At 35.9% G+C, this 15,286-nt stretch overlaps 1 protein-coding gene across 2 annotated transcripts in view; it reads right to left on the bottom strand.

Moving 5' to 3' along the window:
• Malrd1 (MAM and LDL receptor class A domain containing 1) overlaps nt 1–15,286 on the bottom strand; it is a 598,349-nt gene that overhangs the window by 128,668 nt on the left and 454,395 nt on the right. For both annotated transcript variants that reach the window (XM_075971104.1, XM_075971103.1), the window contains one exon: nt 12,156–12,313. In XM_075971104.1, coding sequence (XP_075827219.1) covers nt 12,156–12,313 — 158 coding nt within the window. The remainder of the gene's footprint in view (nt 1–12,155; nt 12,314–15,286) is intronic.

Here is a 15,286-nt window from a genome sequence, read left to right as displayed (position 1 = left end):
CATGGTTATGGGAATGAGGCGGGGGGGCATGACTGTTCCTATGTCATAGATATCCTGTTTTGCAGTCTACCTGCTTTGTTGATGTCCTATCTTATTGACATCCTGCCCTGCAGTCTTCCTTATCTCATAGACATCCTGCTCTCTCAAGCACATGGGATGTTCTTTCTAGAGCAGGCTGGCTGCTGATCCGGAGAATTTTTTTTTAAGCAAACAGGACGTTCCCCCGGGAGCATGCTAGCTGCCGGTTTTGAGGAGGGGGTCTGTAGGGTCTTTCAAGAAGAGAGTGTGATTCCATCTTAGTCCCAGCAGCTCTCAGTGATTCTGTTTAATCACCACAGACAGGTCATAGTAGAAGACTGAGATTAAGTTTCATCCTTAGAAGTGCATGGTTTAACAGAGTTTTAAGTTTAAAAAAAATACTCCAATCTCATTTGATGAAAAGAAAAAAATTCAGAATAGTAAATATGTAAATTTCTCTTGAAACTAAGAAATTAATAGAGGTTAACAATAGTTAATAAAATATAAAAACAACAACAATGCAGTCAATATTAATAAAAGTTTAACCCATTTGAATATTTTATATTCGATGAACCTTAATTGGTGTATGGGTATACAGTAGAACTATTAACTTCTATCTTGAACTCTGGTGTTGCAGAAACAGAAATCTAATAATTATAAATGCACAAAGCACAGAACTATGCTGTTGGGTGTAATATACAAGGGGCTTTGAAATCACCCTCAACTCCTTACAAATAAGAAAGTCATCTGAACACAGCGAAAATGAGCAACTCTTCACAGATCCCGGAGATACAGAGAAAACAACTTCTAAATAAAAAAAGGACAGAGAGTGGGGTGGGAGGAGGTGGAAGAAAGACTGAATAGCAACCTCTGGCCTCAGAGTACAAGGACAAAACAAAACCTGGCTACGAGATATCAAAGCAAAGATCTAGGATGACCTGAGAGCATCCAGTAAGACAAAGAGTAGCATAGGTGCCTAAAAAAAGCGTTATCAAATACTTGAGACAAAAAGTAAATATATCTAAAGGAGAAAGGAAATGAATCTATTATCATAGCTGAAGACTTCAACCTTTCTTTAGCAGTGATTGACAGATCAGAAGGAACAAAGCAGTCAAGACATGTTTGAAGTGAAGAACATCAATCAACTGGGTCTCATTTACATTTATACAATGCTTCAATCAGCAAAGGAGGAAGATACATTCTTCTCAAGCTTACACATAAAAATCACTGAAATTGGTGGCATTCTGGAAAAAAACAACCCACATGGTAGCCTAGTGAAATGAATGGAAGTGATCTGGCTCTCAGACCGCGGTAGAATTAAACTAGAAGATGATAACGGAGAGATAACACTTAGAGCAAAGAAGTTTCAGAAGAAACCAAATGATGTTTCAAAATAACTCAAACTTCAGCCATCGGCATTTACAGGATAAAGTACAAAATTGTGTGGGGTGTGGGGGCAGGGGTGTATTTTATAATTACAGGAAATTAGGGATCAGTATAAGGCTCTGTGTGTTTATTTGGTACTGAGCAGCTGCAGGACTTGGCAGAACAGAAAACTCTAGATGTAATGAATGGGCCAATTCCTTGAAATACACACGAATCAGAACTCACAAAGAGAAAAATCCACAATAAAATATGAATTTGCCTGTTAAAGAGTGTGAATAGATTGATAACGTTCCAAATAATACACAAACCCAAACTAGTATTAGAAATGAAACTGTGTATAAATATCTCTCATGAACATTAAGAAGAAAAATACTTCAAAGCTATTAACAAATCAAATCTAACAATATATAAAGAGTAATTCAATGTCGTGAACAAAGAATTGATTACAAGCATGTTATATCAGTAAAAATTCAGTAATCATTCAATATAGTACATCAAATCAATAGGCTATGGACAAAATGTCTTATATTTACACATGTAGACACATATATGGGATGGAAAATGCTGACTCTCGGGAGTCCTGGAGAATCAGAAACAGCTACTAATGCACACAAATCCAAACAGAAACTGTTTGATGAGAACACACAAATAGAACTGAGGCACTTTTGAATAATCACAGGTGTAAGAAACAATCACCACTATCAGCAACAACCAAAAACGGGCAGGCTTTTCCAGCAGAATTATGGAAGCACTCAAAGAAATAATGCCTTAGTTACAAGCTAATAATGAATCAAGAGGTTGCAAGCATGCTGTTTTAGCAACTTTTCTGAGGTGCAGATGAGGATAATATTTGTATCTGGAAATACTGGGCAGGTAAATCCTGTGGAAGTGTTCAAGCTCAGGGATTTCCAAGTTGAGCAATGGATTCATATAAATGAGGCAATCCTTCCTGAGACTATTACAACTTTTACCTCCTCCAACAAATAATAAAACAAGAGTATATCAAAAACATAAGGCCACCAAAGTCATAGTTCCTCTTTGACAATAGAGTAACATAGAATTGGAGGTCATTCAGAGTGTACAGTCACTGCCAGAAGAAAGGTATTTATTGCTTTGTCTCACGAACTGGAATGTATGTACTATTATTATTGAAATAAGTTTGACCAACATACAGAGATGTATCCAAATACTTTTGGGAAACAAAGAATTATAACTAATTCCTTGCATCTACATTGGGTGTCAATTAAATTCAGCAAGTACAAACACACACACACACAAGAGATTTTTTTTTCATAGGTTATGAAGACTAGCACAAGTGTTCGGATAAAACCTTCAGTAATAAATCGATTATCAGAAAGGCCAAGATTAAATGCAACTGCAGAATGAACTGAGTGGATCAAAATTTCCCCGAGGATAAAGACGAAGCCATCAAGAATCCAAGAGAACTTAGGAACTGTAGCACTGGAATGTGAATGGCTTCCTCATAAGAAGGGCAGTTTGAACACAGGAAAGTATGGTGGGGTTTCAAACAGAAGAAAGCTCAGGTGGGGATATAAGTAAGTTAATGACAGAAGCCTCAGATGAAACCACATCTGTGTACACATTGATTTTCAGTCTTTGGCCAGAAATGTAAGAAAATATATTGCTAATGTTTACGTTGTCTTGTTTGTCATTTTGGGGCTATGGTCCCTGACATATCAAATTAGAAAACAACTTAACATTGTAGATTGCATAGAATTAATAGGGTGGTGAGAAAAAATAGCTGAGAAATATTTTTAATCAATGTTAACTGCTATAAATGCCAGGTATTTTTATTATTAAGATTACAAAGAAATATGTGTGTTCTTTAGTAAGTTCATCTAATAATCCAGCCAATTACAAGAAACACAAAGCCTGATTGGTAAAATCTTGCCAAAGGTTGTCTTTTAGTTGTGGGTGGTTATATTCAAATATGAAATGGATTGTTAATTATATTCGATGAAAATTTTCAACTAGTTTAATAAAAAATATCTACTTCACACAAAAAATGACAACTACAACTTTAAAACTTTTGGAATAAGGAAGAATAACTAAAATTCAGTGACTATAATAAACCCCAAATAAAGGCAATAAGTGACAAACAAAATGCAAACAGAAATCCAAGAAAATGCCATTATCATAAAAAAAAGAGTGGCAATAAATGCACAGTCATTGTCTTGAGTCTTATATCATATACTAACATAGCTTTGACATGTAAGAGCTAAGACTGAAAAGCACATAAACAAAAACAAACAACAGCAACAAAAACAGATACTCAATATAGGTAAGGAATTTGACACACCTTTCTAAGTAGGCTACACAGGATACTAAGACGAAAGGGTAGACGAAATGGTTCAATTTATTTCTGTTTTTGTCACTCAACTATGTATATACCCATATTAGCAATGAACTAGGTGTAATAATTCCTTCAAGCATTTTAAAGAAAATGTGTGTATATGTATAGATTCAACATATGACAAAAGAGTCCTGGGAAATAAACAGAAGTAAGACAAAGGGTTCAATCAATGGTATGGAAATAATTATGGTTATGTGGGAAAAATTCTTGAGATTCTAATCTATCATCATTTCTATGCAAGAGTAAAACCTAAGTAATTAGCTAAATCCACAACTCCAAATTGTAGAATAATAAATGAGAACATTTTACTCTTCTATGATGGGAAAGGGCTTGGTAAGTAAGGTATCAAATCCAGATTCTATACAGAATCTGAAAAATAATAAGAGTTCACCAACTAAAAATGTAAAAGAAAACTCTCTTTAGCTTCCAATATGTTAAATAATCCTTTGAAGAAGTCTTCCTCAGCCTAGGATCCAGACTTCTAAGCAAAGCTGATTTCGTTATTTCTCAAGGTGACTTTGTACCTAGTCCATTTATAGTCAGGTGTGAGAAATACTTTCTTTTGCAAATTCCCACTTCTATGTCTTCACAATGTGACTTGATTTTCATTTCCAGAAGGAATGCTTTTCAACTGGAGGTCGCTTTTTTCTCTTTATTGCACTGTGAAGGGGAAGTCCGTGCAGAAGGTCAAATTAGATTAGCTCCCTCCTTTTGAGTTCAACCTCTGCACTTGGGTGTTGCCGTTCTGTTCTGTCTAATTTATAATTTAATAGTGGATTACGGCAATGTTTTTCTCTAAGGTTTTTTTTCCCCTATTATCTGCAAGTGGAGCTATACATACTATTCCAGCATTTTTTTTCTCTATTTCATATGTCAAAGTATCTTCCTGTTGTCAAACCCTATGCACTCAATTTTCTCAAGCTGTTAATATGGACCCATGATTCTTGCCATGTGATAGGTGATGGTGTGTGCAGATACACTGAGAAGTCATTTCCTACTACATGCCATTAGCAGAGGAAGAATACTAGGTGCTTTCATAGGACCTATTACCTGCTCAATCATTGGTTCTTGGCCCAGATGCTGTTCTAGCTATGAGTTCTGTACTGTGAAGTTGATATTTGTGCCATTATTAGACCAGTGTGCATACCTTGTCAATCAAGAACTTTATTGTATCAAGTTGGATACTCATCTGACTAAAAAAAAAAATCCCTTCTAAAGTTCAAGGACCATTGTAGAAGATGAAGTGGAAAGACTGTAAAAGTCAGAGGTGGTGGATGACTAAAAAACCAAAACAAAGCAAAACACAACAAAATAGTATTTCATGAACACAGCAGATTAGTTGCACATATGAGTTTACAAGGATTGTGACAACATCCACAAGACCTAAACAAGTTCAAGGCAGACAACAATCTTAAGGTAGAGGGGTAACCTGGGATTGACATCCCACCCCTAGCTGAGGAGCTATTGATAATGATAACTGCTGGAGAGGGGGAGTTAGGTTTTTTTAAGGTAAAATCCCTGGTGGGTCAAATATGGACCAATAGATGGTCACACATCCAAGAGTATATTGGTGACAATAATTGGACTTCATAAATTAAAACAAAAAGAATGACAACACAATGTTGGTGAATATTGAGTGGGGGGAATAGATTTGAGAGCAAATGGAGGAGGAGGTAGATAATCAAAATACAATGCATGGGATTCTCAAAGCATTAATAACAATAAAATCATCTTTGCTTATTTTAACTATGGCTACAGCAATATTATTGGCATTACAGTATAAAAATGTCTGCAATATTGCAATTGGTATATTGATAATGGCAGGCATACATTTCTACTTTTATTTCTGCTTAAATTGATGCAAATTGACCAATTTTGTTGATCAATATATTCTGGCTTTCTTTCAGGTCTTTTTAGGGTACAGATATCTGTTATGCATTTTCAGCCATTCTAATGTATAAACACACTATAGGGCCATTTATATGTGTCATTGTTTCCTCTCTTAAATACTCACTAGTATTATTCCCTAAAGCGGCTCTGATGAGAAGTGCCATACTGTTTGTGAATATAGCAGACATCAAATTCAGCCTAAGCAAGGATGAAAGAAAACTGCTGGGTCTGGGAAGTCAATTAAAACCTACTTTAAAAAAAATCTCTAAAAGAAGCATTGATAGCAGCTCTCAACAACTTTCATCATAACACAAAGTAGAAGTGGTTTTTTGTTGTTTGTTTTTCATCTCCATTGTCCCCCACTTTTCTATCCACTTGCCTGGAACTTCCCACAGCAGTAGCAAGAGCTATGAAATATAGATGACTCTTTGCATCTATACAAGCCTAGAGGGAACAGCCAGGGCCTGCAAAGCAGCTCATATGTAGTCACTTGTTAATTACAGCCTTACTGTACTAAATTCTAACCTAATGCCTGATTAATGTGTGAATATAAATCCAAGATATATTTCTTCCATTACTAAGAGGACTTCATCATTGTATTTTATTGGGTCATTATTCATATTATCACCTTATATATAGCTGGTGAAGAGAATTGTGAATTTGAAACCCTTCTTGTCTCACAGTATCTGCTCATGGCTGGTGTCTCTGGTCCACAGTCAGGGATTTTAGACACAAGATGTATTGGAATGTGTCTCATTTTTCTGTTATTTGCTATTTTGAGCTTTATGAGTCTGGTGTATCATAAAGAGTAGAGTTCTGCTTGAACTGACAGTGGAAGCATCTAAAGACCTGACTTTGTTGTAGGCAGTGGTCAATATTGTAATGGTCTGTCCTGTCCCTTTAAGAGACAAGACCCACCTACTCCCTCCCCCACCCACCACTGAGGCAAGCAGATCTTCCTGATTCCAGCTGAGTCTTTTCTCTTTCAGTCTCTTTTCCAAACAGGTAGCTGCTGCTGTGGCGTCCCCCTTCCCCATTCTTCCTCTATCTCACCTTTTCCCTTACCTTTCCATAGCCCACTAAATAAATACCTACTTCCTCTGCATGGTGTGCCTACCTGTCTCAGTCAGTCTCCCTCTCATCATGCAGTTCCCTGCCTAGGACCCTCTGGCCCTCATGGCCTGCAGTCTACTTAGGGGCTTCCTGCCTGGGACATGAATGCCTTTGTGGCCCCCATGGTTTCATGACCTGCTGCCTTCTGCCTGTTGCCACTCAGGGACCTGCAGCATTTTATTTTAAACCATAACAAATATGGCACACCTTAGGAAGTGACCAAAGGCAGATCTCAGTTTGACAAAGATGCCTTCGTGGCTCTTGTCCTTTAACTGTTTATCCAACAGATGATTATATGAAATCCTGAACAAGTGAACTAAGTGTGTTGTTTCTTAGGAAACTCAGCAGAACAAACATATTCATCTTACCTTTCACTGCATTCTACATGAAGAGTTCGTAGACAAATACAACTATGTGACTTATCATTAGGTTTCTATGATATCTATGATTTAAAGCAAATTTTTTATATTACAAGGTATAGCATGTCATACATGTTATGTCCAGATCTGTGAAGTCCCCCAAATATCAACAAGGAGATCAAGTCCCATATGTAAAAGCAAAGAGCCTTTCTTTTATACAAGTTTGCAAATTTGGTCTCTCCGTGTATCTAACATATTTAAATAATTGGAGAGCTGTGAGCTCAGTTAGAGTTGGGTTTTTATAGTAGTAAAGGTGGGTGTGAGGGGTTTCTAAGAATCAGGACCCTTGATTGACTGACATTTGTCTAGGGGTGTGTCCTGGTGAGTGTGCTGGCAGGTGATCCTGTCTACAAGGGTTGGAACTTTAGGCATTTCCTTTGAATGGTCTGTTCTTGGGTGGTGCTCAGTGATCTCAGTTTGTGGTTCTTCCTGCACCAGGTATTGCTTCAGGCCTCCATTAAACTTAAGGATGTCTAAGACCAACACTGGCAGGTAATAATGGTTGGAACAAAAGAACTTACTTTGGGTGGTTTGTTTTTATTTAGCCTATCATGGCTGGCTCCTACATTACACAGAATATGCAAAAGTTTTTCTAAAGAATTAGATTCTAAGAACTTTTTACAGAATATAAAGGCGATTTCTGAATAATGAGTATGTAAACATTAAATAGGTTATGGAAACAGCTATTTTATCTATGTTTTAAAACAATTTTGTTATTTTACATATTAATCTTAGTTCCTCTCCTTCCCCTTCTCCTCCCCACCTTCCCCCCTTGCCACCCTAACCACTCATCAGAGAGGCTCTGGTTAGGGGTTAACAAGGTCTGTCACATCAATTGAGGCAGAACCAATGCCCTCCCCATGGTATCCAAGCTAAGTAAGCTATGCCTCCATAGGGAATGGGCTCCAAAACGTCAGTTCATGCACTAGGGATGAATATTGGCTCTGCTGCCAGTGGCCCCACAAACTGCCCAAGTCACACAATTGTCACTCACGTTCAGAGGGCCTAGTTCCATCCTATGCAGGTTCCCCAGCTGTCAGTCCAGAGTCAGTGAGCTCCCACTAGCTCAGGTGAGCTTTAAACAGCCCCTTAATGTGAGAGGCAGGAAGACACAAGAGTGAAAGCAACAGAGCCAGTAGATGTGGGAAAACTGAAGTTTACCATGCCCTAATTTTAGAATATTGAGCAGATTCTGGAAGTTTCTTCTCTCTCTCATTGTTCTTGACTTTTATATATGGTGTACATAACACCATTGAATGAGGAATAGATAGTAATTAATATAATTTTTTGTAGTTTTTGACATATAGTAAACAACTGATATTATTATGTTTGACATTGTCCTTGTATTTTTTCCAGTGCCATTCCTGTTTTTCTTAAAATGGGACTCATAATCAGAAAATACTGCATGAAAACTATTATATATATTATGTATATATATAATATATATATTTGAGACATTATCATATTATTGTTCAATGAAACTTGGAAAATGCAGACACAATTTTAACAGATTGATTAAGCAATCACCCATTCATAAGTTTCTCAGACAAGTTAACTTTACTACCAAGAATGCATAAAGAAAGTTCAATGAGCAAGTCTTAGGGCTAATAATGTGCTCATGAGTAAACCGATGAGCATTTAACAATCATCATAACAATTTACGTAAGATTTTGAATATGCATATTTACATGCTAAGTAAATTTGAATTCTATAGGCTTTAATAGAAATTGTTTAGATCTATGGATTCAACTTTAAAATAAAAGCTATTTCAGAATGGCAAGCTAATTATTCTGAAATATGAACATTAGACCTCTAAGACACCATCCAGATATGTCAAATCATGTCATCACAGAGGAAGTTTTAAGAAGTAGTTCATTTCACTTCTTCTCCAAGAGCAGCTATAATATATTACACAAAATTTTTTGAAAGCTAAATTTTATTTTATTTTTATTAATTCTTTTATATAATACATATTGATCATATTGTTCCATTCAAATCGTACCAGATCCTCTGGTGATCCCTAAACACCCATCTTCATGTTCTTTCTTTCTCTCAAAAAATGAAGAATCAAAAAAAAAACAACCCAATAAGACAAAAACATGACAAAACAAAACAACATGAAGTATCTATACATTAGACGAAATGTTACAAAGGGTATATATTTAGAAACATATATGTTTCCTTTGATTTTCTTAAGAAGAATTTGGCGAAATCAGGATTCACTTTTTTTTTTTTACTGACATTACATATAAAGAATAAACAAATTCGTGGCTAGGCATATGGGCTACTAAAGTTCAAATTTCTCAGAAAAAAAGTAATTTGTTTTCTCTTAGGGCTATTAAGCTATCTGGATCAAAAGAAGACCACTATCATTTTAACGAGAGATCAATTTCATATGTGTTAAAGTAGCTGAAAGTCAGAAAAAAAGTTATCACAATTAGCAGCCAGGAAATGGGCAATATTCAGTGAAATGGATACTGGTGGTATTTTTCTATAATTTCTTGCCTTTGTATCAAATCATGCTGATAACTTTGTAAATAGTTTAATATTCTTATTATCCATTTTCTTGACAACTGTACTGTAGTATCCCTAGTCCTGTAAAGTATTTGTTTTTCTCATGCATCCTTCTACTTCAAAGGCTAGGATAAGTCAGAGTAGTTTGGCTTATACTCCATAATGTAGCATAAATATCATGTTTAATTTTACCTGAACCTATCAAGTGCATAAATTTCTATTCATTGCTTTAGATTTATATGATGAGTCAAGTTAGTGCAGTGATACAATTTAGGCATGCTTTATTTGGAAATAATCTCAATATGCTGGTGAAGGATTGTCCTATTTGCTATTTGTAGGCAGAACACATTGAGAGTTCATGTTAAATCAAGTCACGCAATCTTTTGTCATGACTTCTAGAGAATGCTAATGGTTCTCCCCATTCATATATTGAATTCTATCCCTGGGAAATGTTATTAGGAAGTAAGGATCAACATCACCACATGAAAACTGTTACTCCCAAATTTCAGTGTTGTCCAAGACCCTTCCAGTATCTAACTACTCCTAGAGTTACTGGCTCAAGTAAAGAAGGATCCAGGGAATTAGACAACGCAATTCTGTCTCTGTCACTCTCTCTTTTACTGTGTGTGTATTTTATGTGTATGTATGCACGCACAATGCTTATTTTTCCCTCAAGTCTCTCTTCTCATGTATGAGAGATGCTCTCAAAGATATCAAATAACCCCAAGCCTATCATACATCTTGCAGCCTCAGAACTAGAAGAAACCTCACAAGCCAAATCAAATAGAAAAGACCAGAAATACTAAACAAGAGTCACTGTACCACTGTATCATCAACCTCATCAAGACAGTCCAGAACAGAAGAAGGCAGCTTCCCTACCACCACAACCATCACCACCACCCCCATCACCATCATTACTGCCTATCATATTGACTGCCAATTCCTCCCCAATATTCTTTCTAGAATTACTAGAAGATTGCCCAGAATACAGAAGTATGTTTCCATACTGCTCTCCTCTAATTAGAAAACCCATGAATCACAAATCATCACGGAGACCAACATTTGTAATTTAGAGGATATGTACAGATATTTACGGATAAAATCTAGGTGCTATATATTTGGATACCCCATGCAGATGACTAACTCGCAAAAGCATGGTTAGGCATTTGTTCTGAATGGAGGAGGATGCAGAACTGTGCCAGTAAGAAAGATCTGCTTGCTATCACAGGTAATAAATCATGACAAAAAAGAAAGACTAATAATGCAGGGTGTTTAGGAAGTTAGACTCCATGGAATTTTTTTACAACCATAAGTCAGTGTCCCAAATTATTATATATTTTATATGTAGAAACTTTGAAAAAATTACAAAGTATCAAGGTATTGAACTGAGTCACATGCCCCTCACATGTTAGAATGTACTTTTATTTCTATTGGTTTCCACTTGAAAACAAATTCTCTCATAGAGTTGGGATAAATATTTCATTTTCTTTGCATGCTTGAGAGACTCTGTTTGTCAGTGATTGGAACTTTTATGCCTTTTGTTCTTTTGTTTTCTTTTTCAGGCTTCTTGGATAGACCACAGGTTGATAAGAAATGGATGCTAGAGTTTTGATGTAAGATTTTCTGCTAATCGTGTAATCTAGGAGAAGGAAAAGTGTCTAAGCATCTTTGGGTCTGAATTTCCTTATTTTAAAGTTTGAAATGTACCTCCTACATTAGGTAAATGTTTGAAATAAAATTTTTTATATATATATATATATATATATACATATATATATGTATATATATATTATAAAATACCTCCTGAAAGACAGGAAAACATAACAGCTGTCACCATTTCCCAGAGACAGTGTTTGAGTTAAAAGCAATAAAACCAGTCATGTTGGTCTAAACAATTAATTGCTAGGTCATAACCCTGGGAGTTCCAACATACACTTTTAATTAAACATAGAGCTCAAAATTGGTTCATCCTCATTTAAAAACTCATTAATCTTTGATAAAGCTGGAAGTATATTGTCACCTTTCTTAAGGACTGATACTTTATAATTAAAGCAGATTTAAATTTAAAATTTCAAGGTAGCTTTACCTTTTCTGCTTGAGGTAGAGATTTCTCTATCATTATCTCTTGTATCACATTTCTTCATTTTCCTTAGGCAAGTTCTTATTTGTAAAGTACATGTACAATCTACTCAGAATCCTTTATCTCCAGGTACTCTTTAAATAGCAGACACCATAATTGAGTTCAAGTGCAGTCATCAATGAGTTTAATCTTGACTCAGATGGAGATGAATTACACAGTACTGTATGCCAAAGACCTACAGCCCCAGGTAGAGATGAGAAATTAATGATGCCACCATCGGCAGCGTGATTAAAAAAGGAGGTGGCGGTTGAAACTTACATGAGGAATATTTCCATTGACACAAATCTAGCTCCTTCCATACCTTTAAAATTCCCATAATCTGGGGATCCACCATGTAGAACCAGAACCGAACAGTACACATCCCAAGGCTGGCCGGAAAGAGCTGAGAGGTAATGATTCTTGCAATAGACCCTTGTTTGGAGACAGAAGAGTTAATGTACAGGAAATGCCGACCACTACCTAGAACAGATTGAGAAAAAGTTTTGTTTTTCAGTGCAACAGTTTATTTTACTGAACAATACAGAATATGTTTAACCCATGTACAAATAACATCATTACCTTAAATGCTCTCCCTTCTTCTGTCTCCCAACCCCACTAGTTAAATAGAATTTATCTCTTACAAGTCATCTCAAAATAGCAATTAATTCTTCTGAAGAAAAAGGTGTTGCTATGGTCATGTGATATGCAGAATTTATTTTACACAAGACTCAACTCTGTGTTGACTCTGAAGGTGTGGTACTTTCCTCCAATTCATTCAAACCTGTCTCTTCCAAGCCATAGCATTTTGTGTGTTATGCATAGTAGACGGGTACAGTGTGGGCACTGGGGAATGACTGATGTACCGCTTGCTTTCAATTGTTCTTACTTCTACACTAGCTAGAGAGTAAGATGTTGCTAAAGTTTAAGCAGAATGTGATTCTGAGAATACTTACATAATTTGTTTGTTGATGCATGTGTGTATTTATGGGAGGGGTGCTTGCCTGTGTAGGCATATGTGAAAGATACAGGTTAATAATATACGTATGCTTCTGTCACTCTCTGCCTTACACTTTGACATAAGGCTTCTCACTAGACCTGGAGTTTTTCCATTATGATAATCTGTCTGGACAGAAAGCGGCAGGGATCCTCATGTCCCCATGACCAATAGTTGCAGATATATCTTACCCAGCCTGGATTTTAAGTGATTGTTGGAGGTATGAACTCAGGTCCTTGTGCTTGCACAATAATGAATGACTTTTCTCACTGAGTCCCCAGCTCCATTTTATTTTTTTCCACTGTGCTATAAATAGCTCCTCAGATGCATTTGTCTGCCAAAAGTCTCTGCATTCAATATAATTTGATTTGTTTTCTGATTGACATCGTTGTCAAAACTTATAAAACTACTTTTCTCTTTCTTGCTTTTTCTGAGGTAGCAGATAAGTTTCATGTACAGTTACAAACAAGTCTAATAAATTATTTTCTACGTAATATGTTTTTTTCTTGTGGCTTATCAATGTTCAAGGATCAGCAGCAATATTCTCCCTTCACTTCTCACAGTGGAACTTTGTGCTTTCTTTTGTTGTTTCAAGTATCTTGGTCAGAGTGTTTTTCATTTTATTTAACCTTTCAAAAACTATCTTCTATTTTTAGTTATTTTCTTTTACACATTACATTAATAACTACTCATTTTTGAAACTTTCATTTTCTTCTTCCTTTGGTATTAAACAGCCTTTATCTTAAATTAATTTTATTGCTTTCTTTCCTTCGAATGTTCCAAATTTTCTTATGTGTTTCAGTATATTCAATGAAATATACAGATTTTGATGCTTGGTTCTTTTTTGAATTAAAATATGTCAAGATTGCTATAGAAACTTCCTTGAATCATGAGCTATTTACAAGCTGTTTTTAAATCTCTGTTATTGAGAGTGTTGAAATTACATGCCGAGTTCTTGCATTATAAGGAGAAATGTGGAAAAACTGGGAAAGAATTAAAAGACATCAATTTCAATCACTGGCAGGAATGAGGTGGGGTTCTTCTCAAGTTAGGCAAACATGTAAAGAAAGTAGAGAATACTTCTGATTTTATGTGACATATCTGTTCTCCCAAGGGGAAATTGTAGGAAGAATGCTGTGGATGGCTTCCTTCTTTAGATTTATTATGTTCATAGTCCAAGACACGTTTTCATCATGTGATTTTTCTGTGTTACTTGAGACTACAGGCACTCTGCTGCTCTCGGATGAAGTAGATATTATCAGGTCCAGATGGTTGATTATGGTGTTATGGTCAATCATGCTCTTCTTAGGATTCTGCTGGCTGGATCTTTCCATTGATAAACAAGTTTGATTCTCCAGGAGTCAAAAAGATCTTAAATTTCTATCAGGATTTACTGGACAAATTATGATTTTTTCGTGTTGAATACTTATGTTAGAGAATGTTTTTGTATTCTGGGAGGAACAACCTATTTATTATCATGTATGTTCCTCTGCATCCTTAATAATATTCCTTGCTTTTGAGTTTATGTCTGAACTCCCAAGTTCTTCTGATGAATGTCCTTCCTTTACTTTGGATCTTTCTGTGTTATATTTAGTATAGATTCTGCACAGATAGTATTATGTCTCTTTTACACACTGACAATGCCTTTCTTTTAATTGATGAATTTTTACTATTAATCTTTACTGATATAGCATACTATTGATAGAACTGGTTCAATATATATAATCATTTTTAACATTTTTGTACTCGTTACTCTTTGTTTCTTTTTCTCCTCCATTCACTTTCTCTATTCTGTCCCTTTAATTAAGAATTTTATATGATTCAAATTTTCATCCCTCTGTATGCTAGTTACATACCTTGCAAAAGACACCTTTGCTAGTGAATGACCTTGAAATTAAAAATACAGCTAATTCTAGCACTCCTTCGAATACCTACATATCACTTTATGGGTCACAAAAGTAAGCACTGTCCAACAGCACACACCCTTTAAATCAACCCAACTTTCTCATATTGTTGAAGATTTATCTTTGCCTGTGTCAGCTTAGTTTTAGTGAAATGGTTTCTTCTAAGGTCAGAGCCACCTGGGAGAAGAATATTCATGAATGTTTCTGTGATTTACCTCCTCCCCTTGGGAAAGCTGAGGAACTCCTATTCTAGGTAATAACCTGGTGAGATTTCAGAGTAGATGTTTCCATAAGACTCCTCCTCTCTGTGTTTCATCTCCTGCAGGTTTCCATACTGAGCATTCAGCTATTGGACAATCACAGCTTAGAAGTCCTATCAAGGTCCTACAGAAGTTCTTACCCAGGGCTTTCTGTCAGCATTTGTGACCCTGTGTCCATTTGTTTGTCTCCCTCAGAAGCAGTGACTGTTCCTGTGACCTTGGGCCCTAGTGGATTCATGAAAAGTGAAGACTATTCAGCTGCACAGCTAGCTTATTATTAAATGGACAGGCAGTT

The sequence above is a fragment of the Microtus pennsylvanicus genome, chromosome 4 (assembly GCF_037038515.1).
Source record: "Microtus pennsylvanicus isolate mMicPen1 chromosome 4, mMicPen1.hap1, whole genome shotgun sequence".
Lineage (NCBI taxonomy): Eukaryota > Metazoa > Chordata > Mammalia > Rodentia > Cricetidae > Microtus > Microtus pennsylvanicus.
Note: the sequence above shows the minus strand (reverse complement) of the source record. Positions and strands in the feature narration are given on the sequence as shown.